Genomic DNA, 21,307 nt, shown 5'->3' with positions numbered 1-21,307 from the left:
ATAGTTAACGAGCTTGCGGGTCTCTTCCCTTTCTCTGCAGGCGGCAGGGTCTGAGTGGGCGGAAGTAGGGCAAGTCCCAGGCCGCTGCTCCAGCTGCTTCCCGGCTCTTGTTGCAGTAGGTGGGCAGGACGGTGCCTGGCTCCGCAGCTGGCCTGAGTCAGCGCCGCAGGCTCCTGGCAGCATTAACACCAGAGGAGCGAAACCAGGGCAGCACCCTGCCCAGCCACGAGGCCAGCAGGGGACAGGGCAGGGGCACGCAGAGACCACGCTCTGCCCTAGCCCGGGAGGGAGGGGGGAGTCCTGTCCCAGTCGGGAGGGGGCACTGCAGGGCACAGAACAGAGGGATGCTCAGCTGCCTCCATCGCCCTCTGGGCTGGTCTGGGCAAGGAGGGGTGCCGGCAGCTCTTCCAAACGCCTGGCTGCCCCCTATGCTTCATCCCAGCAGCAGCCCAGGCGCCGAAGCCAGGCCGTGGTTCCCAGTTGCCCCGGCACAGGGCACAGAGGGAAGGAATAGCTCTGGTTGGGCAGGAGCTGAGCTGGGGAGAGGTCTCTCCGCTGAGCAGGCACCAGCCCCCGCAGGCCCACGGCTGGGATCTGCCAGCAGCTCTTTGGTAGCGAAGAGAGTTCAGTGCACACAGCGGGGCAGGGTTGGCGTCCCCCATCACAGGCAGCACTTGGATTTCCTCCTCTGCGCCGTCAGGTACAGGTCGCTGTCAGTGCTGTGAATCCCTAGGAAAGCAGCACACGTGGGATCCCAGGAAGTACCGTGAGCGCCCCAGCCCCCTCCATGCCCACAGAGCCCTTCACCCGGGCTGCCAGCTCCAAGCCTGCCGGAGTCGGGAGTGCCACCATGCTGTTCCCAGCCGCCCGCTCAGGGCTCCCGTGGGAACCTGGCTGCGGCTCTCGACTCAAGCCTAGGGGACTGGCCCTTGCTGCAGCTCAGCTGAGAGGCCAGGGCTGCTCTGTCCCTCAGAGCCGCAGGGTCCAACAGGGGAGCAGCAGGCGGGTTGCAGGGCGTGGGGGAGGAGCCCCTGCTCTGTGGTGTGAAGAAATGGGACTGTTCTTAATGTTTCCTCTGAATGCTGTGTGGATGCCTCAGTTTCTGGCCAACTCTCTGTCGCCAGGCACTAATGGCCCGGGGCCCATCCCCCCTGCAAGGGGATGCTAAAGGTGTGGGAGAACAAAGAGATCAGGTGACCTCCTTGCCCAGAAAAGAGACAAAGGCTAGAAAGGAGGGGCTGGAGGAGGTTTCCGTTTGGGGCTGGCTGGGGACGGGGAGTGAGGCAGGAGCGGTGCCAGGGTTTTTGGCGCCCTAGGCCCAGGGCCGGCTCTAGCCATTTCGCCGCCCCAAGCACAGTGGCACGCCACGGGGGGCGCTCTGCTGCTCGCTGGTCCCGCGGCTCTGGTGGACCTGCCGCAGGTATGCCTGTGGATGCTCCACCGGAGCCGCGGGACCAGCGGACCTTCCGCAGGCCTGCCTGGGGGAGGTCCACCGAAGCCGCCGGCCGCCCTCCCGCGCTCCTGCTTGGAGCCCTGCCTAGGCGGGGGTCCTTCCCGCGCTCCCGGTCAGTGGCAATTCTGCAGTGGTGGGGTCCTTCCGGAGCGAGTGAAGGACCTGCCGCAGAAGTGCCGCCGAAGACCCGGAGAGTGGAATTGCCGCCAAGGGTGGCAAAAGGCCACCCCCCCAAATCCTGGTGCCCTAGGTCACCTAAATGGAAGCGCCGGCCCTGGAGTGAGGGCAGACAGGGTTGTCTGGCTCACTGGGCCCCAGAACGGACCCAGCTGAGGGATCCCATTCTCTGTACCTACAAGCTCTGTTTTAGACCCTGTTCCTGTCATCTAATAAACCTCTGTTTTACTGGCTGGCTGAGAGTCACGTCTGACTGCAAAGTGGGGGTGCAGGACCCTGTGGCTTCCCTAGGACCCCGCTGGGGCGAACTCGCTGTGGGAAGCGCACGGAGGGGCAGAGGATGCTGAATGCTCCAAGGAGAGACCCAGGAGGTGAAGCCGTGGGAGCTTCTTGCCCTGAAGACAGTCTGCTCCGAGGGAGAGGAGGCTCCCCAGAGGCCGGCCTGGCTTTGTGGGGAGCAGCTCCAGAGCATCGCCCGGGGACTCTGTGACATGTGGTTACCCAGCGGAGCCAGCCCAGCACTAGATGTCCCCGGGCATTAGATCAATGTACAGTGGTGCTGCTGGCTGGGATCCCAGCGGCGACAAGGAGGATACTCACGCACGATGTCCCCGATCTTCCTGGCGCTGCTCTTCTCCAGCTCGGCCAGCACACTGCTCTCAAAGGTCAGCGAGGCCACGCGGAAGAAAAACTCCCTCACGTTCTCCCCTGCCCGGAGAGCCGACAGTGACCCCTCCGTCCCAAGCTCCCAGCCCCGGGGATGTGCGAGTGCTGGGACCATACTCTGGGGTACACCGAGCAGTGGCCAGCTGCATGGTCACAGCCTGCTCACAGTGGGCACTCGGTGTCTGAAGCTGGCACAGGCACGAGTGTGCAGAGAGGAGGCCTGGGGGCAGGAATGCAGAGCTGGGGGGTGGGAAGGGGAAAGGGTGGTCAGACCCCTCAACAGGGATGCCAGCTGGGAATCCTGGGCTATGCTTCAGCCCTGGGGGCACCAGGCCTCCACTCTAGGGGGCCGAGAGAGGCAGCAGCCGGGGGCACCTCTCCCCTCTGAGCACCCCTCATCACAGCCTGCCCCGTGGGAGCCGAGGCAAGAGCACTCACCGGTGAGCGAGGAGACAGCCCAGTACTCCGCCTGCATCTCCTTGGCCACCTTGATGGCGTCTCTCTCCATGAGGCTGTACTGCGCAGGCGGCTGCGGGAGGAGACGGGCGGTCACCGCCTGAGACCTGAGGCCGGCCCAATGGCAGGGGCCCATAGGGTGCTGGGGGGATGGCTCCTGGGGGCTGCCTAGGACAGACGGGGGATGGAAGGCAGCTCCATGGCCTAGATTGACCCCAGGGCTCTGTCTTAGGGAATTTGCTGAGTTGAGCCCCCCGAGGACAATGAGGGGTGGCCCCAGGCTCTCCCCGGCAAGCGCCATTCAGCTTGGGGGGGCTGGGACCCACACTCACACTCAGATCCTTCTTTGAGCCCACCAGGAAGAGGATCACATTGGAGGGGTCGTTCTCCTTCAGGGCGTCGGCCAGCCACTGCCTGAAGGGCGAGAGAGGCCATTAGCCGGGGAGGCAGGTGGGGCCCTGGGCTGTGAGACTTCCACAGAGACAGATGCCCACTCAGCCTGGCCCCAGGGATGGCAGCAAGCAGCCCCCCAGCTCAGCCCTACCCTCAGTCCCCCACCTTCAGCCCCCACATGACCCAGTGCCTGCACCCAACCCCGACACCCTGACCTACAGCCTGTCCCTTTATGCCTCGAATTCCCCACCACAGGCCCCAGCCCCCTGCATCTCCTCCAGCGCCTCCCCCAGGCAGACATCTAGAAATCCCCACTTGTCAGTTACAAACCCCACTCCCCACCCTGCCCTCTGGTTCTGCTGGCTGCCATTCTCCCTCCCCTCTGTCCAGGCCCCCATGGCTGCCATTGCCTCCGACCCCCCCCACCTGCTCGCTGCTCCCCCAGGCCCCCACCCTACACTGCCGTCACCCCTGCCCCCGGCAGCCAATCCCACTCCCTGCAAGAAGAATCCCTTCACCCTCTGAGCTGGCGTTACCATACCTGGTGTGCGCTAGAGACGCCACGTCGTTCACATCGAACACAATCACTATCGCTGGGGAGAGAGCAAGAGGAGGTGAGAGATGGGGGGCTCGGGGGAGCCCACAAACCCTGTGTGCTTGTTATTGAGAGCAAAAGCCTGTGCTTGGTGTAGGGCTGATAGTTCGCACTGGGCCTGCAGGGGCCAGATTGTTATGGAAGGGTGGCGTGTGTGTGATGGTGGGGCATGTGTGTGTTATGGTAGGGTTGCCAGCAGGGTGGCATGTTTGTGATGGTAGGGCCGATTGTTACAGTAGATTTGCTGGCAGGGCGGCATATTTGTGATGGTATGGCCGTGTGTGTGTTACGGTAGGGTTGCTGGAAGGGCCGCACGTGTGTTATGGTAGGGTTGCCGGTAGGGCAGCATGTGTGTGATGGCAGGGCCGTGTGTTTGTTATGGTAGGGTTGCTGGCAGGGCGGCGTGTGTGTTACAGTAGGGTTGCCGGAAGGGCCGCACGTGTGTTACAGGAGGGTTGCCAGCAGGGCGGCGTGCGTGTTATGGTAGAGTTGCCGGCAGGGTGGCGTGCGTGTTACAGTAGGGTTGCCGGCAGGGTGGCGTGCGTGTTACAGGGTGGCGTGTGTGTGATGGTGGGGCATGTGTGTGTTATGGTAGGGTTGCCAGCAGGGCGGCATGTTTGTGATGGTAGGGCCGATTGTTACAGTAGATTTGCTGGCAGGGCGGCATATTTGTGATGGTATGGCCGTGTGTGTGTTACGGTAGGGTTGCTGGAAGGGCCGCACATGTGTTATGGTAGGGTTGCCGGTAGGGCAGCATGTGTGTGATGGCAGGGCCGTGTGTTTGTTATGGTAGGGTTGCTGGCAGGGCGGCGTGTGTGTTACAGTAGGGTTGCCGGAAGGGCCGCACGTGTGTTACAGGAGGGTTGCCGGCAGGGTGGCGTGTGTGTTACAGGAGGGTTTGTTGCAGCAGGGCAGCATGCGTGTTACAGGAGGGTTGCCGGCAGGGCGGCGTGCGTGTTACATGAGGGTTGCCGGCAGGGCGGCGTGTGTGTTACGGTAGGGTTGCCGGCAGGGCGGCGTGCGTGTTACAGTAGGGTTGCCCGCAGGGCGGCGTGCGTGTTACGGGAGGGTTTGTTGCAGCGGGGCGGCGTGCGTGTTACGGGAGGGTTGCCGGCAGGGCAGCGTGCGTGTTATGGGAGGGTTTGTAGCAGCAGGGCAGCATGCGTGTTACAGGAGGGTTGCCGGCAGGGCGGCGTGCGTGTTATATGAGGGTTGCCGGCAGGGCGGCGTGCGTGTTATATGAGGGTTGCCGACAGGGCGGCGTGCGTGTTATATGAGGGTTGCCGGCAGGGCGGCGTGCGTGTTACGGGAGGGTTTGTTGCCAGCAGGGCGGCGTGCGTGTTACGGGATGGTTTGTTGCAGCGGGGCGGCGTGCGTGTTACGGGAGGGTTGCCGGCAGGGCGGCGTGCGTGTTACGGGAGGGTTTGTAGCAGCAGGGCGGCATGCGTGTTACGGGAGGGTTTGTTGCAGCAGGCTGCTCGTTTAGGACCGGGGTACAAGTCTCTGGCTCTCGGCACCCCGCACACTCCTGGACCCTGGCTCCTCACCTTGTGCTCCACGGTAGTAGGTGGATGCGATGCACTTGAACCTCTCCTGGCCAGCCGTGTCCCACCTGGGGGAGAGGGGGGCAGCGGGTTAGTGTGGCTGTGGCGGGAGGGCTCAGCAGGCTGGGGTGAGCCGGTACTCACAGCTGTAAGCTGAAGGGGACACCAAGCACCTCAAAGCGCTCCATCTCGAAGTCCACCCCGATGGTCGCCTTGTAGTTCTTATCGAATGTGTCCTTGCAGAACCTGTGGGGGAGACCCAGCCGGTGGAGCTGAGGGGTCAGCATACAAAGGGCCGGCCCCCTGGGCTTCCTGCCAGGGAGGCAGGGACCTGCCACTGAAATGCAACCCCCTCTTGGGTGGGACACAGCAGCTGGGTACCAGCTGATCCCCAGTGAGATACCTGTTTGGGAGAGGAAGTGAAGGAACAGTCTGTGTCTAGCTAAATGCGAAGGGAGGATTCAGGGAGCCAGGCCCTGAGCAGCCCACGATGGGGTATTAGTTCTGTACTGACCAGGGGAAAACTGCTCAGCTGGATTCTCCTGGGACATCTCTCACCCAAGCAATAAACAGCCCGAGCTCTATGTAGCCTCAGGAGGCCAGACCCTGAGCCTGCTCTTGGACAAGTCAACGCGTTCCCAGCCAAACCTCCCTGAAAAGCCCCCTAGAGCAGCGCCAGGAGAAAACGGGAAGTGGGGACACCCCATAGCTCTGACTCAAGGGCTAGGGGGCCAGCCTGGGGATCAGGTGTGTCTGGAACAGTATATACCAGTGGGTGACTCCGCATAGCCCCGGACAACAGGGACCGCGTTTCCTACATGTCTGGGCAGTGGGGCCTGGCCCCGAGATAATAAATGATGCTTCCCCGCTCCCAGAGAGGGGCCCTTCGCCCTTCCCGGGCCCTGGCAGCGCAGCCCCGCCCACCCCCAGTCAGCCCCACCTACCGGTTGATTAAGCAGGTCTTGCCCACTGACAGGTCTCCCACCACGATGATCTTGGAGATCTTAAACCTGCTGGGGAGAGCCAGGCATGTCAGCTGTGAGCTCCTGGCCCCCACCCAGGATGGGCCTCAGATCACTGCACCAGGCGGTGCTAGCTCCCACAGCTGGGGGCCGGGCCAGCAGCCTCCCCCCCAGGTGCCGTGGGACACTTTGGTGTCTCCAGTGGCTTGTACTCGCCGCCGCGCTGGGCTGGTGCTCCCAGGGCTCCCTGCCTGCTCCCAGTGCACGCCAGCTTCCCCTGGGGTAATGAGTGATCACCGGAGCAGCTGTCTCCTGGTAACCTCAGACACCCAGGCAGGCTCCTCCATCTGCTCAGGAAGCAATTAGCCTCCTCCACATGTTTGTTAAAAGCAGCCTACTTGGAAACCTGAACCTCATCTTCCTCTCCTCGCCCCGCCGCTCCCCCTGCGCACCCCGCCCTGCCGTTCCCCCCGTGCACCCTGCCCCGCCGCTCCCCCTGCGCACCTTGTCCCGCTGCTCTCCCTGCACACCTCATTTCTTCCCCCATGCACCCCGTCCCACTAGTCCCCCCACTCACCCTGCCTCGCTGCTTCCCCCGCACACCCTGCCTCGCTGCTTCCCCCGCACACCCCGCCCCACTGCTCCCCCCGCACACCCCGCCCCGCCGCTCCCCCCGCGCACCCCGCCCTGCCGCTCCCCCCGCGCACCCCGCCCTGCCGCTCCCCCCATGCACCTTGCCCTGCTGCTCTCCCTGTGCACCCCGCCCCGCCGCTCCCCCTGCACACCTTGTCCCGCTGCTCTCCCTGAACACCCCATTTCTTCCCCCATGCACCCCGTCCCACTAGTCCCCCCACTCACCCTGCCCCGCTGCTTCCCCCACACACCCCACCCGCCGCTCCCCCTGTGCACCCTGCCCTGCTGCTCCCCCTGCGCACCCCACCCCACTGCTCCTAGCCCTTTTGTTTTTACCGATCTGGACATTGGACCTGGCCGCAGCTTCCCCCAGACTCCATCCAACAGGAAGGCCAGATGAACGGCAGGCTCCAGAGCCACTTGCCCACGGCAAGGTAGGCTGGGCACTTTGCAAGGGGACTTTAGGAGACTCTGAGTTGAGTCCTGGGGCAGCAGCAATGGGGAGCAACCCCCGGTCACAGAGTCGGGACCAGCACCGCAATGCTGGAGAACTGGCAGCGGCTAGCCTTCAGGCTCAGATGGTGCCCGTTGCACTGCCCGCTGTGTGGGGGAGCCATTGCATGGCATCTCCCCAGAGCCGCCCCCTGAGACCTCGAGTCACCTCGAGCAGCAAGTCCAAATCACAGGCAAGGCGGTTGCTCTGCTCTGGGCCCCTCCTCCCAGCTGCTCACTGCCACAGGCTTGGGCACAGCCCTCCGAGCACGAGCACGCAGCTCTGAGCTGGGCCTCCACTGCTGAGCCAGAGGGAGGCAAGGATGCACAGCGCTCTCTGCCTGGCTGCTCTGGCTCCTGGGGGATTTCAGGCCAACCCGTCTCATTTCTCTGGGAATCAGCCCAGCGGAGAAGTGCTTCCCTGAGGCACTAGGAGTCTCAATCCAAGGCAGGACCCCCACCTCCTTCCCAGCACATTCCTGCGATGTGAGTAAGCCCCAGCCACGCTCCAGCAGGCAGGGCTCTTAAAGAGACACTGCTCAGCCCTCCCTGGCTGCTGTGAAAAACCAAAGCAGCCTGATTCGGTTCCATTCCATTCAGAAAACTCCCCCAGCGCAGGGCTGCCCCTGGCATCAAACAGGGCTTGGGCCTGTGCTGGCTCAGGGCAGTCGTGATGAGTTCCTGGAACCAGTGGCCCAGGATCTGGGGAGTGCTGCTGTCTGCCGGGAGTCCTTAAAGGGCGCTGTTCCTTCCTGGGAGGTGGGAGTTCCCCGGGGCGAGGGTTCTGTGTACCCCACGGCCCAGCCCAGCTTACCCCACTGTCCCCGTTCGCTGCTCCTGGCAGGCGCCAGTTACTTGGGGATGAAAGCTGGAGCGCGAATGGAGGGCGGCCTCTTTGTGAAAGCACTGAAATGGGAGCACAGACAGTGAGCTGGCAGCTCCTGGGAAGCGAGCCAGAGAGTCGGCAGTGCCTGCTAATGGCTCCCCCAAAGACAGCCCGAGGAGATGCCCGACCCGAAGGGCCAGTGCCCTGTGACTTTCCCTAGCTCGATGGATGGCCTGGGGCAGGGACCACACACAGAGCATTCCCAGCCGAGGGGGAGGGGGAGGGGGAGGGAGCTGGCAGAGGAAATGCCAACAGCTTCTCTATAGCACCACCTCAGCCAGGCCAAGGACAAGCTGGGGAGAACCCGCTCAGCACCCCCAACAATCCCCCCAGCTTGTGCTTCCCAGATGCAGCAGAACCCGGAGAGCTTGGCTCCTTCCCTGGCTCTGATACTCTTCCACCCTTGGGCCCCCATGGGTATCCATCACCCTCCCCTGGCCCCATGCAAGGGCCCCGCCTCAAAGCACTGGCATGCTTACCTGAGGCAGCTCCGCAATGATCCGGTCCCTCCGGACGGGTGCTAGCACGCTCATCATTTGGAGCCCGACTTTGCTGGGGAGAACCCAGGCACCCAAACCTAGCGAGGGAGAAGGTTTGATGGAGGTTTCTCTCCTCCCCATTTGCTGACTGCAGCTTTGAAGCACCTCCTGTGGGATTCCAGCACAACGGGCGGGGAGAGGGGAGCTGGCAGCAAGTCCCCCAAGCCTGGCACTGCTGGGGCTGGCCTTCTGACCCTTCTCCTCGCCATGGGCACAGCCAACACATTCAGGGCAGCCCAGCCTTTGCCCAACCACAGCCAACTTGCCAGAAGCGCAGCACCAAGTGGAGCAGATTGCAGCTGCCCTCCTATTTCCTGCAGAGGTGTGAGCAATGGCGTGAGCAATGGTGAGAGTGGCGTGGGGATCGCTGGAGCAATGCACAGTGCGATCTCCAAGGCCAGCTGCACGGCCAGTTCCATGGCTTGCATGTGGTCTCTAGCAGCAGCACGCTGGCCACCTGCAGCCCTGGCTCTGGGCTGGTTTCTTTGCTATTCATTGTGGAGACCCTAGAGCCCCACAGTGTGCCTGGGGGTCACTGCGGCATTGGCCAGTTCTGGCCAATCCATGCCAGGCTATGGGGTGCCCACCACGGAAAGAAAGTGCCCGAGCTGGCAGGAGGTGACAGCTGTGAACTTTGGCTTGAAGGGCAGGGAGAGGCTGGGGCGGGGCAGGGAGCCTGGCCTACTCCAACGCTCTGTTGAATGAAATCTTCCTGGCTGACTCAAGGAGCCACAGCGAGACATCAGGCTGGTGGAGAAGGGCCATACCAGGAGTGGCTCCCAGAGCCTCTGCATGGACACTGCATTCCTGCCTGTGCCTCTGGTACTGAAGGGCCTTTCCTAGCACCTGGGGAGATTTCACCTGGGCCTCGGCCTGAGCTGTAGCTTCCCAGAGCGCCATGTGTACAGAGAAGGGCTTGAAGCCATTCCCTGGTTCCACAGACACAGCTCCTACTCTGGGCTCTGCGGCTACCTGCAGGGGTCCCTGGGCCAGCACAGTGGGTTGCTGACTGTGTGGCTCGTTGGACAGCACCCAAGGCAGAGCTCTCCTGTAGCTCCATCCTCATGGTTTGTTCTCCAGCCAAGGCTCCTTGTCTGCTTTCTGGAGCATGACAATCGCTTGCTAGTTCACTCCAGCGCTGCCCGGAGAGAGGCCAGGCTAAATGGCTGGCTGGGGCCACCAAGAAGCCAGTCAGGGTTGTAATCATTCACAGCAGCGGCTTTCTTTGGTCTCGTTTCTCCTTCGGAGCCGTGTTGATGGGCGCACTAGAGAGGTGCAGCCGACCCTCGGCCTTATCAGGGAAGCCCCACAAGCTAGAAGGAGCTTGTCTCCCCAGCGGGCTGCAGACAAGCTGACGTGTGGGGCTGCACCTCTGCCCAGCTGGCCTGGCACAGTTCTCAGGGCCAGACTGAGCTAGGCACCAGCTTGGCAGGGCCTGGGCTAGCTCTACCCCCGCCGGGCGCTGTCTAGTCTGGACTGGCTACTGGGGGGGACGCTGCAGGCTGCCCAGCTGGGGAAGGGGCCTTGAGGCCGGAGCCTCCTGGAACCCAGCACCCTGCAGTCACTACCCGGGGCTCCTGGGCACACAGCCACAGGACTAGGAGGGATGCATCTGGCAAGGGGGCGGGCTCCCCAAGGGGCTCTGGCGGGGGCAGGACCCAGCCCAGGAAGCCTCCCGACCCCCCTGCGCTCACTCACCCGCACCAGCGGCGCCTTCGGGCTGCGGGGAGCTCGGGGGCGGCTCGGGCGATGAGCTGCATTTCGGGGGAGGGGAAGGTAACCTGATCCCCGGAAATTCCAGGGGCTGCGCGGGCAGCGGCCGGCCGGGCTGCGCGCTCCGAGGCTGGGAGCGGGGCCGGGACACGTGGGGCCGGGGAAGAACACGGGCAACGGGCACCGCGGCGCAAAATGCACCCCGGGTGCTGCAGAGATACCCCGCCGGGCCGCCCCCCCTCGGGCCCGGACCGCCCCTGGGATGTCCCCTCTCCCCGCCGCCCCCCCGGGGCCGGGCCGCCGCCCCGGGATGTCCCCTCTCCCCGCCGCCCCCCCCGGGATGTCCCCTCTCCCCGCCGCCCCCCCCGGGGCCGGGCCGCCCCCCCGGGATGTCCCCTCTCCCCGCCGCCCCCCCGGGGCCGGGCCGCCCCCCCGGGATGTCCCCTCTCCCCGCCGCCCCCCCGGGGCCGGGCCGCCCCCCCGGGATGTCCCCTCTCCTCCCCGCCGCCCCCCCCGGGGCCGGGCCGCCCCCCCGGGATGTCCCCTCTCCCCGCCGCCCCCCCGGGGCCGGGCCGCCCCCCCGGGATGTCCCCTCTCCCCGCCGCTCCCCCCGGGCCCGGGCCGCCCCTTCTCCCCCCGGGATGCCGCGGAGCTGGCTCTTCCCGCCGGCTTCTGGCTGTAGCTCGTGCTGGGGCGGGGGCGCCCCGGCCCCTCCGTACCTTTCGCATGGGGGGCTCCGGCGGGGCTAGCAGGCGGCTGGGCTCCTTCCCGCGGCAGCTGCTCCTGGTTAATGGCTCATAGGCTGAGGCTCTGGGGGGGCGGGGGCAGGCAGAGCCCCTCGCACGGCATCCGGCCCGGTTCTCCGGCGGGACGTCCCGACCTCGCCCCTCCCGAGTACATGGGCAGCTGGCCCGTCTGTTCTCCCGGGCAGCCAGCGGGCTCCGGCTGCCAGCGCTGCAGAACAAGCGGCCGGAGCAGGGGCGAGTAAGAGCCAGCCAGAGGTGAGCCCTGGACGGGGAGGCAGCGCTGCCCCGCACAGCCCGGCTGCGATGGGAGAGGCTCCCAGGCGGCTGCGTGGCCGAGCCAGTGCTGCTCTCCGGGGGCAGCAGCCATCCAGGCCCCTGCTCAGGCCTCTGCTATTAACCAAGATGTTCAGGGATGCAACCCCCCCCCCAATCCCTAACCCTGCCTGCTGGAAGTGCTGGAGCATAGCATCATAGAACACTCGGCTTGGAAGGGACCTCAGGAGGTATCAGTCCAACCCCCTGCTCAAAGCAGGACCAGCCCCAACTAAATCATCCCAGCCAGGGCTTTGTCAAGCCGGGCCTTAAAAACCTCTAAGAATGGAGATTCCACCACCTCCCTAGGGACCCCATTCCAATGCTTCACATCCCTCCTAGTGAAATAGTGTTTCCTAATATCCAGCCTAGACCTCCCCCACCCAGGGCTGGCGCTACCATTTAGGCAGCCTAGGCAATCGCCTAGGGCGCCAGAATAAATGGTGGGCGCCGTTTTGACGGAGGGGACGGCAGGCGGCTCCGGTGGAGCTGCCGCAGTGGTGCCTGCGGAGGGTCCGTTGGTCTGCAGCTCCAGTGGAGCTGCTGCAGTCGTGCCTGCGGACAGTCGGCTGCTTGCACGACTCCAGTGGACCACCTGCAGGCACCACTGCGGCAGCTCCACCAGAGCCACGGAGCACCGGACCCTCCGCAGGCACCACTGCGGCAGCTCCACTGGAGCCGCGGGACCAGCCCGCAGGGCGGCGAAACTGCCGTCCGCCTAGGGCGCTCAAACCTCTAGCGCCGGTCCTGCCCCCACTGCAACTTGAGACCATTGCTCCTTGTTCTGTCATCTGCCACCACTGAGAACAGCCGAGCTCCATGCTCTTTGGAACCCCCTTCAGGTAGCTGAAAGCAGCTATCAAATCCCTCCTCATTCTTCTCTTCTGCAGACTAAAGAAACCCAGTTCCCTCAGCCTCTCCTCTTTTATTGAGTGATGACAGGGGCTGAATCACTCAATAAATTGCCATGTTCTGTTCACTCCCTCTGAAGCAATGTCAACTTGTATCTTGTTATATTTAAAAAATATTTGTATTAACACTTTTCATTATTAGATGTACTGAATTTCAGTATGTGATTAGAAATGTCACTACCCCATATACCATTCATTTGTAACCTGTTTTGGGACTCCTGGATGGAAGGTGTTTAATAAGATAAAAAATATTAAACTATGAATTAGGTCTGTCAAGCTATTAAAAATTAATCACAATTAAAAAAATTAATTGTGATTAATTGCATGATTAATCATGCTGTTAAACAATAACAGAATACCATTTATTTAAGTATTTTTGATGTTTTCTACATTTTCAAATATATTTATGTCAATTACAACACAGAAAACAAAGTGTACAGTGCTCACTTTATATTTATTTTTATTACAAATATTTGCACTGTAAAAAACAAAAGAAATAGTATTTTTCAATTCACCTTTTCAATTCACTAGAAGTACTGTAGTGCAGTCTCTTTATCATGAAAGTTGAACTTACAAATGTATAATTATATACAAAAAATAACTGCATTCAAAAATAAAACAATGTAAAACTTTAGAAACTACAAGTCCACTCAGTCCTATTTCTTGTTCAGCCATTCGCTAAAGACAAACAAGTTTGTTTACATTTACAGGAGATAATGCTGCCAGTTTCTTGTTTACATCACCTGAAAATGAGAACAGATGTTCACAAGGCATTGTAGCTGGCGTTGCAATAAATTTACATGTCTGATTTGCTAAAATTCATGTCTCTTCGTGCTTAAACCCCATTCAAGAGGATATGCATCCATGCTGATGACAGGTTCTGCTTGATAACCATCCAAAGCAGTGCAGACCAACGCATGTTCATTTTCATGATCTGAGTTACATGCCACCACAGAAGGTTGATTTTCTTTTTTTGGTAGTTCAGATTCTGTAATTTCCGCATCGGAGTGTTGTTCTTTTAAGACTTCTGAAAGCATGCTCCACACCTTGTCCCTCTCAGATTTTGGATGGCACTTCAGAGTCTTAAATTTTGGGTCCAGTGCTGTAGCTAATTTTAGAACTCTCACATCGATACCTTCTTTGCATTTTGTGAAATCTGCAGTGAAAGTATTCTTAACATGAACATGTGCTGGGTCATCATCCAAGACTGATATAATAGGAAATATATGGCAGAATGCAGGAAAAACAGAACAGGAGACATACAGTTCTCCCCCAAGGAGTTCAATCACAAATTTAATGAATGCATTATTTTTTTTTAACAAGCATCATCAGCATGGAAGCATGTCCTCTGGAATGGTGGCTGAAGCATGAAGGGTCATATGAATGTTTAGCATATCTGGCACATAAATACTTTGCAAGGTTGGCTACAAAAGTGCCATGTGAATGCCTGTTCTCACTTTCTGGTGACATTGTAAAGAAGCAGTCAGCATTATCTCCTGTAAATTTAAATAAACGTGTTTGTCTGAGTGATTGGCTGAACAAGAAGTAGGACTGAGTGGCCTTGTAGGCTCTAAAGTTTTAAATTGTTTTGTTTTTGAGTGCAGTTATATAAAAAAAATCTAAATTTGTAAGTCACAATAAAGAGATTGTACTACAGTAGTTGTATGAGGTGAATTGAAAAATACTATTTCTTTTATCGTTTTAACGGTGCAAATATTTATAATAAAAATAATATCAAGTGAGAGCTGTACAATTTGTATTCTGTGTTGCACCAGAAATCAATATATTTGAAAATGTAGAAAAACATCCAAAATATTTAATAAATTTCAATTGGTATTCTATTGTTTAACAGGTTTCAGAGTAGCAGCCATGTTAGTTTGTATCCACAAAAAGAACAGGAGTACTTGTGGCACCTTAGAGACTAACACATTTATTTCAGCATGAGCTTTCCTGGGCTACAGCTCACTTCTTTGGATGCATAGAATGGAACACACAGACAGGAGATATTTATACATACAGAGAACATGAAAAGGTGGAATTATGCATACCAACAGGAAGAGTCTAATCAATTGAGATGAGCTATTATCAGCAGGAGAAAAAAATTTTTTGAAGTGATAATTGAGATGACCTATAGAAGGTGTGAGGAGAACTTAACATAGGGAAATAGATTCAATTAGTGTAATGACCCAACCATTGTTTAACAGTGCAATTAATCTCAATTAAAAATTAATAATGATTTTTTTGTTAATCAGGTGAGTTAACTGTGATTAATCGACAGCCCTACTATTAATTAACAAAATATTAATATTAATAAAACATTACAAACGCTGAGGTAATAAAAAACTATAACTCCCAATATGCACCACCCGCAGGTACTTTTCTGCGCATGCTCATGCCTACTCTTCCGTCTAGCTATCGAACGAGAACTACCACTCCCGGCATGCCATGGGCCTGATCTCGCGTGGCTAGTGCCTACTCTCGTGAGAGAGGGCGCTATAAACCCGTGCGAGGCGGCCGAGCAGGCCCTTTTCCCAAGATGGCGCCGAAGGCGAAGAAGGAAGGTGAGGGGGACCGCGGCCGCCTGGCTCTGCCCGCTCCCTGTTGCGGGGCCTGCGCCCCACGTGCGCCTGGCCGGGCCGAGCGCGCAGGGCGGGGGGCTCCCGGCCAGGCCCAGCGCCCGCCCCCGGGGGGGTCCTTGGAGCCTGGCGGCTCGGCCGTTCCCGGGGCCCCGCTCTGCCGCGGGGGCTGCCTGGGCTGGGGGTTCGGGGGCGGCCTGGGCGGACTCGAGCGGGGCCCACGCGCGGCTCCCGCCGGGCAGCGCCGGCACCAGGGCCCACGCGCGGCGTGAGGGCGCCGTGACAGTCTCGCGTGCGGCTGAGGCACGTCACGGCGCAGAATGAGGGGCGGCCCCGCCCCGGGACCAAGACTTGGCAGATCGCCGTCTTGTCACTCCCCGGGCCGCCTCTTCTGATCGCTTCGGGGCGTGTGATGTCTCGTGTGGCGCTCGCCGTGCGGTTCGTGTCACTGATCAGTGACTCCGCTCCTGGACTGAGCCGGGTTCCATTTGCACCCCAGACCTGTAAAGGCTTGTGAGCCAAGGGGTCCTGTGTCTGAGCATGCACCTGGTAGGCTGCCCCTGTTCAGAATGTATCTTCAGCACCTGTGGGGACGGTGCGAGTGTAAAGTCCCTTGTTGTCAAGGCCAACAGACCTGCTGCTGCCAGCCGCCTCTAACCAGTCCTTTCTTTGTAGCTGTCCCCACCAAGATAGAGGCAAAATCCAAGGCTCTGAAGGCTAAAAAGGCCGTTTTGAAAGGAGTCCACAGTCACAGGAAGAAGAAAATCAGGACATCTCCCACTTTCAGGAGGCCCAAAACTTTACGATTACGGAGACAGCCCAAATATCCTAGGAAGAGTGCTCCTCGGAGGAACAAGTATGTTGGTGTGGTCCATTTTCTTTAAAATGTGTTTCAGTATATCCAGTGAAAGGTCTGGACACCTCCCCCCCATCTCCATCACACTTGAGTTTCTTGATCTAAAGCCAGCTTGGTTTTAGTCATAATCGTATCAAGTTTTTCTTTTTAAAAATACTTCACTTGTTAAATGTAACTTTGTATTGGAGAATCATATGTAACATACAAGCTAGTAGTTTTAGGTTAAGTCTACACTAGAAAAGGTTGATTAGTTGCAGAACTAGCAACCCCTCCTATTGCAGTTGCTGTTTATATGGCAAAAAAGTGAGTGAAATAAGCTATGCTGACAAAAGCACTTTTTGACTGGTATAACTTCATCCACACTAGGGTTTTTGCTGGTATAAAGATGTTGCAAAAAACTGAAGCAACATTGCAAACAGATTTCTAGTGTAGAACTGTGTCACGGAGTTCCTGGGCGATGCTTTGGAATGGCTCCCCACAAAGCCAGTTAGGACATTGGGGAGCCTCCTTTCCTTGGAGCAGACTGTTTTTAGGGCAAGAAGCTTATACGGCTTTACCTTTCTGGGTTTGACCTTGGAGCATTTAGCATATGCCCCTCCGTGCGCTTTGTACAGCAAGTCTGCCCACGTGGGGTTCTGGGGAAGCCAGAGGGTCCTGTACCCCCACTTTGCAGTCAGATGTGACTTTTAGCCAGCCAGTAAAAGAGGGTTATTAGATGACAGGAACACAGTTTAAAACAGTGTGTAGGTAGAGAGAACGGGACCCCGCAGCTGGGTCCATTCTGGGGCCCAGTGACCAGACTACATCATCTGCCCTCACTTCCTGTTCCCAGCCAGCTCCAAACTGAACCCCCCTCCAGCCCTTCTCTGCTGAGTTCCTTTCCTGGGCCAGGAGGTCTCCTGATCTTTGTTCTTCCACACCTTTAGCTATCACCTTGCAGGAGGGAAGGGCCTGGGCCATTAGTTGCCAGGAGACAGAGTTTCGACCAGAAACTGAGGCACCCACACAGTATTCAGAGGAAACATTAAGAACAGTCCCACTTCTCATAAACTGGTCTCAGTGAATGGAAGAGCTGTGTTTTGGAAACTGAAATAACAATGTCTTGGCAGCTTTCTTAATTACTTGGCCTTTGTAATGGATGTTTGGGGTGCAAATGATGATTCCATGCGACCAAAGTCTGAGAGCTTGTGATTACACTCTTACTAGTGACTGATGTACCCTAAATGTTTCCTAGAGCTATAGTGACAATATGCCGTGTGAAGGAGCTTTTTCTAGCATACCTCACTGCTGCCAGTGTTACGCAACTCAGATGCTTCTCCCATACAGGCTTGACCACTATGCCATTATCAAGTTCCCTCTGACCACAGAGTCAGCCATGAAGAAGATAGAGGATAACAACACCCTGGTCTTCATTGTAGATGTCAAGGCCAACAAACATCAGATCAAGCAGGCTGTCAAGAAACTGTATGATATTGACGTGGCCAAGGTCAACACATTGATCCGGTAAATGAAGCACTTGTGGGTGTAAGATGTTTCAAAGTGCCCTGGATGGTGTTTAAGCAGATAATTGATTTACAAGTTTAAAAGCTTAAGGGAAAATTTACCTGGCTTGAGTGAAACTAGCAGGTGCGTGGAACTGGAACCCAGAAGACTAGCTGTGTGGGAAAGGTTCTAACGATATAGAGAAATCTGAATTTTCTGATTCATTCATATGCTTCCTCTCAATGCTGTATATAAAGACAGTTATAGATGAGTTTTTTGGTTTGTAGGTTATAGTATGAGTTGCAGAGTTCAAGATCTGTCATGATTTTGTTGTACAGTCTTTGCTTTGAATCTGAGCATGTCATAGTGGAATGTAAATTGTAATCACTGGCTGAAAGGAGTAACCTGCAGTACTGACGTACCAGCCAGTTGATCTGAGCAGCTCTTTTGGGAGCAACAAAGGGAATTTCTTTGTGCAAATGATGGAAAACGACTTCAACTGAGTTCAGTGATGTTTTCAAAGGAACCACTGATGCACAATGTGGTGATGCACAACTGGAAAAGAGGTAAGGAGTTGTGGGTACTAATGCCTCATGCTTCATTGTAGGCCTGATGGTGAGAAGAAGGCTTATGTCCGTCTTGCTCCAGACTATGATGCATTGGATGTAGCCAACAAGGTGAAAATAGAGACTCTTGAATTTTCTCACTTTCATCTGCCCTCTACTCTAGACCGTTTTGACATACAGCTGAGATCAGGGCTGTTGTTCTCGGGGGGTGGGGGGAGCGCTGTGCTGAAGTAGGGCAGTAATTCCTACACTCCATGTGGAATTGAATTTCTCACAGATTCTTAGTCATCACTGGGCTAGAGCCTTTAAAAGCCTTAAGCCTTTAGAATGTTTTTATACTAAAGTGGCTATTGACCCTGAACTTATATAAGAAATGACAGGAAGGGGAAGAGGTATCATAATTGAACAGTAATGTTATCGTTGGCTTCCATCAGAAATGTACTCATGCAGGGACGCTGGGATATTGATCAGCAGCTAGGAACAAATGGCTCTGGAGCAAATTCATGAGCTCTGCATGGCTGCAGACAAGCTCATAGCTGTCTCTTAGCTGAGGGGTAAAACCTTGTTGACACTTCTGTCATTAACCATTCAGTGGCACCCTTAAGAATGAAGGTATTGGTCATGCTCACAGCCCAACATTCTGCCTCTCTAATGTAACCAGCACTTTCAGCTGGAGAAGTAATTCCTCACTTACTCTCCAATAATGTTGCATAGAGGTTGCTGGCAAAGAATATCTGTTTATTCCCTTTTCCTCCAAGGAGAGGGGCTGTATTGCAGCAGGGGTCAGTGATCATGTGTAGTTGGTCTGGGAAATACTTTGGGATGACACATGCTCTATAAATCTTGCTTACAGTCTCTTAACAGGGGAATGAATCTTTGCTCTATTCTAAAAGAGCTTCTCTGACACAACTTAAGCTGTCCAACGACTTGCCAGCTGTTGAGTAGAACACCACACATTATACAGATACTTCCGGCACTTGGTAGAATTTTTGTTGCTGGGCTGGGGGAAGAGCAGTTAGTTCTGACAGGATAGGAGCATGGTGCCCCTCAAACCAGCCTTGGGGCCTGCCATGAAAGTGTCTCTTAAACAGGATGGTCAGAAGTGGGGATAACAGGCATTTTAGTAGTGCTGTTGTGCATCTTACTGTGCCAGGCTGTTCTGTGGTAAATATTCGTCTACTCATGTGTGTTATAGGCAGAATTAGGTGCTGCAGGAATAGCAGATGGGATGTTTGCATTGGACTACAGCTTTTGGGGGGAGATGGATTCATTGCCACTGTTCTACATCTTCATGTGGGCAGGGTTCAGGCTTTAACATTCCTTTTATTTCCTTTCAGATTGGAATAATCTAAAGGGTATCCACCAAGAACTGGGCAGATGAGATAATAAACTTTGTAAAACCACTCGTGGGCTCTTGTGTTTTGTAACCGAGTGCTCTCTGGGAGACTTGGGGCACTTTGCACAATTTCAGTGGCTTGAAGCCTACATACAGACTGACTTTCATGCAACATTACTGAAGTGGAAGAATATAAATGCCACTTCAGAGGTGGTATAAGCAGCAAAGAATCCTGTGGCACCTTATAGACTGACAGATGTTTTGGAGCATGAGCTTTCGTGGGTGAAAACCCACTTCGTCAGATGCATGTAGTGGAAATTTCCAGGGGAGGTGGGATTGTAATGCTATCCCAGACACCTGCAGCATGACAGACTTCCCAGGAGCTAGTCTACAGGAATGTGGTGGTGGTGAAGCACAGGAAGAGGTACAATGACATCTCAACCTCAGCTCATTATTCTCCTTGCAGGAGTCTTAAATCACTAGTATATTGTATTCAACATGCTGCTCTTGTCTCACCCTGGCTACTCTTGCAACACATTGGTGCTGCTTTAATTACATGGAGTTCAAATACCAATGGCGGCTGCTGCTGCTGTTCCCACTTTACCCCAGGCTCAGCCAGGCCCTGTTCAAAGTGCTCTGTGCTGCGTGTTTCATAGATCATGGCTTCATCCTTCTGCAGGTTGGTTTCATTTTTTTGACGCCTACTGCTGCCATTGTAGAACTCAATGGTTCTCAAACTATTGTACTGATGACCCCTTTCACACAGCAAGCCTCTGAGTGTGACCCCCCCCTTATAAATTAAACACTTTTTATATATTTAACACAATTATAAATGCTGGAGGCAAAGTGCGGTTTGAGGTGGAGGCTGACAACTTGCAACTCCCCCTGTAATAACCTCATGACCCCCTGAGGGTCCTGACCCCCAGTTTGAGAATGCTTGGTGTAGCTACTTCACTGATTTCAAATGACACCTTTGAGAAGTTCTCATGTTCAGTTCATCTGGTTGCTCACAAGTGCCTTCCCCCGTCTGGCTTAGCTACATACAGGTCTGTTGCATCTTAGGTGCATTTAACGTGTGATTTCAGCTTTATGCAGTTGGTGGGGGAAAAAAAGGAAAAAACAACTTAAATACGGGGCTGTACATGGTCTCTGTATAAATGTCTCCTGTCTGTGTTCCATTCTATGCAGCCGAAGAAGTGAGCTGTAGCCCACAAAAGCTGATGCTGAAATAAATGTTAGTCTATAAGGTGCCACAAGTACTCCTGTTCTTTTTGTGGATACAGACTAACATGGCTGCTACTCTGAAATTTAAATACTGTTTCTGTAGTGTGGGCGATTCCACCTGCCATTATACTCAATGTAATTTTGACTAGAGGTGATTTTCGCTTTATGTGATGACTATGGAATGTAACCCCAGTGTAAGATGAGACAGACCTGTATTTTAGTGGTAAAAATAAAGGCAACTGAAGCAGATTCCAGCTGCTCGTGTACTGTAGGGGTGGGAGCCATGAGGGGAACCAAGTTTGTTCAGTACTTGAGGTGTTGCTGCACAAGGGGTATTGCATACAAACCTGAGCCAAGGGTGAGAGGAGGGCAGTCTTCTGACAGTGGCTGAAGGACAGAGACTTGTAAATAGGGGGCAAACGGATGTTGCCCTGGCAGGATCTCCTGTGGGAAGATGTCTTGAGGGATAGGCAATGGTATCAAAACCTCTCCTTAATTTTAAGGCTGCTGTAATTAGCCTCTGTTCACAATCTATTCATATGGCCATTGCTATAGCATGTGAGCATCTCACTCTAACCATGTTTATTTTGTGTCATGCCTGTAAGAGTAATAACTTAACCCTACCTTTGAGCCAGGTGCCTGAGGACCAGAGCTCAGACTGGTAGGTCCTGCATGTGATGCCTTCATCTTACAAACACCCTTCCTCATTCCTACTCTCAGCCTGAGTTGGCTCTTTCCAGCTACTCAGTTACAGATTCGCTAACACTGCAATGCCCCTTTGATTACCAG

The 21,307-nt window shown here is 55.9% G+C and overlaps 2 protein-coding genes and 2 non-coding genes across 8 annotated transcripts; 3 read left to right on the top strand and 1 right to left on the bottom strand.

The window, feature by feature from the left end:
* Positions 1-636: 636 nt before the first annotated feature.
* RAB34 (RAB34, member RAS oncogene family) lies at positions 637-11,596 on the bottom strand. 5 transcript variants are annotated; one of them, XM_050928749.1, is made up of 11 exons: positions 11,229-11,596; positions 8,737-8,834; positions 8,186-8,277; positions 6,229-6,297; positions 5,429-5,530; positions 5,288-5,352; positions 3,687-3,738; positions 3,085-3,166; positions 2,735-2,825; positions 2,231-2,338; positions 637-729 (listed from the first exon to the last, which is right to left on the bottom strand). In XM_050928749.1, exons 2-11 carry the CDS (start codon positions 8,791-8,793, stop codon positions 662-664), a joined length of 786 nt encoding a protein of 261 aa, XP_050784706.1. In that variant the 5' UTR covers positions 8,794-8,834; positions 11,229-11,596; the 3' UTR covers positions 637-661. The 5 variants fall into 5 exon arrangements, with proteins under 5 accessions (XP_050784706.1, XP_050784708.1, XP_050784707.1 ...); XM_050928751.1 differs by having other exon boundaries at positions 6,229-6,294; XM_050928750.1 differs by lacking the exon at positions 11,229-11,596 and adding an exon at positions 10,495-10,555.
* A 3,332-nt stretch (positions 11,597-14,928) lies between these two features.
* On the top strand, positions 14,929-19,361 carry RPL23A (ribosomal protein L23a). The gene is made up of 5 exons (XM_050929730.1): positions 14,929-15,039; positions 15,730-15,910; positions 17,237-17,413; positions 18,000-18,069; positions 19,296-19,361. The coding sequence occupies exons 1-5, from the start codon at positions 15,015-15,017 to the stop codon at positions 19,308-19,310; spliced, it is 468 nt and encodes a 155-aa protein (XP_050785687.1). The 5' UTR covers positions 14,929-15,014; the 3' UTR covers positions 19,311-19,361.
* LOC127037699 (small nucleolar RNA Z17) lies at positions 17,057-17,129 on the top strand. Its single transcript, XR_007770441.1, has one exon. It is a non-coding gene; the product is annotated as a small nucleolar RNA Z17 (small nucleolar RNA).
* Positions 17,866-17,930, top strand: LOC127037698 (small nucleolar RNA SNORD42). Its single transcript, XR_007770440.1, has one exon. It is a non-coding gene; the product is annotated as a small nucleolar RNA SNORD42 (small nucleolar RNA).
* Positions 19,362-21,307: the final 1,946 nt, after the last annotated feature.

The sequence above is a fragment of the Gopherus flavomarginatus genome, chromosome 19, assembly GCF_025201925.1.
Source record: "Gopherus flavomarginatus isolate rGopFla2 chromosome 19, rGopFla2.mat.asm, whole genome shotgun sequence".
In the NCBI taxonomy this organism is placed as follows: domain Eukaryota; kingdom Metazoa; phylum Chordata; order Testudines; family Testudinidae; genus Gopherus; species Gopherus flavomarginatus.
This window is presented reverse-complemented; position numbering and strand designations above follow the sequence as displayed.

Bases quoted from the DNA above. Each gene is read 5' to 3' on its own strand.
- RAB34 (XM_050928748.1), bottom strand. From the start codon at position 7,757: ATGAGACGGGTTGGCCTGAAATCCCCCAGGAGCCAGAGCAGCCAGGCA. The intron at 3,167-3,686 runs GTATGGTAACGC...CTCGCCCTTCAG, and splicing joins GCGTCTCTAGCGCACACCAG to GCAGTGGCTGGCCGACGCCC. The intron at 2,339-2,734 runs GTGAGTGCTCTT...CTCTCCGGGCAG, and splicing joins GGCTGTCTCCTCGCTCACCG to GGGAGAACGTGAGGGAGTTT.
- RPL23A (XM_050929730.1), top strand. From the start codon at position 15,015: ATGGCGCCGAAGGCGAAGAAGGAAG. The intron at 15,040-15,729 runs GTGAGGGGGACC...CTTTCTTTGTAG, and splicing joins GCCGAAGGCGAAGAAGGAAG to CTGTCCCCACCAAGATAGAG. The intron at 15,911-17,236 runs GTATGTTGGTGT...TCTCCCATACAG, and splicing joins AGTGCTCCTCGGAGGAACAA to GCTTGACCACTATGCCATTA.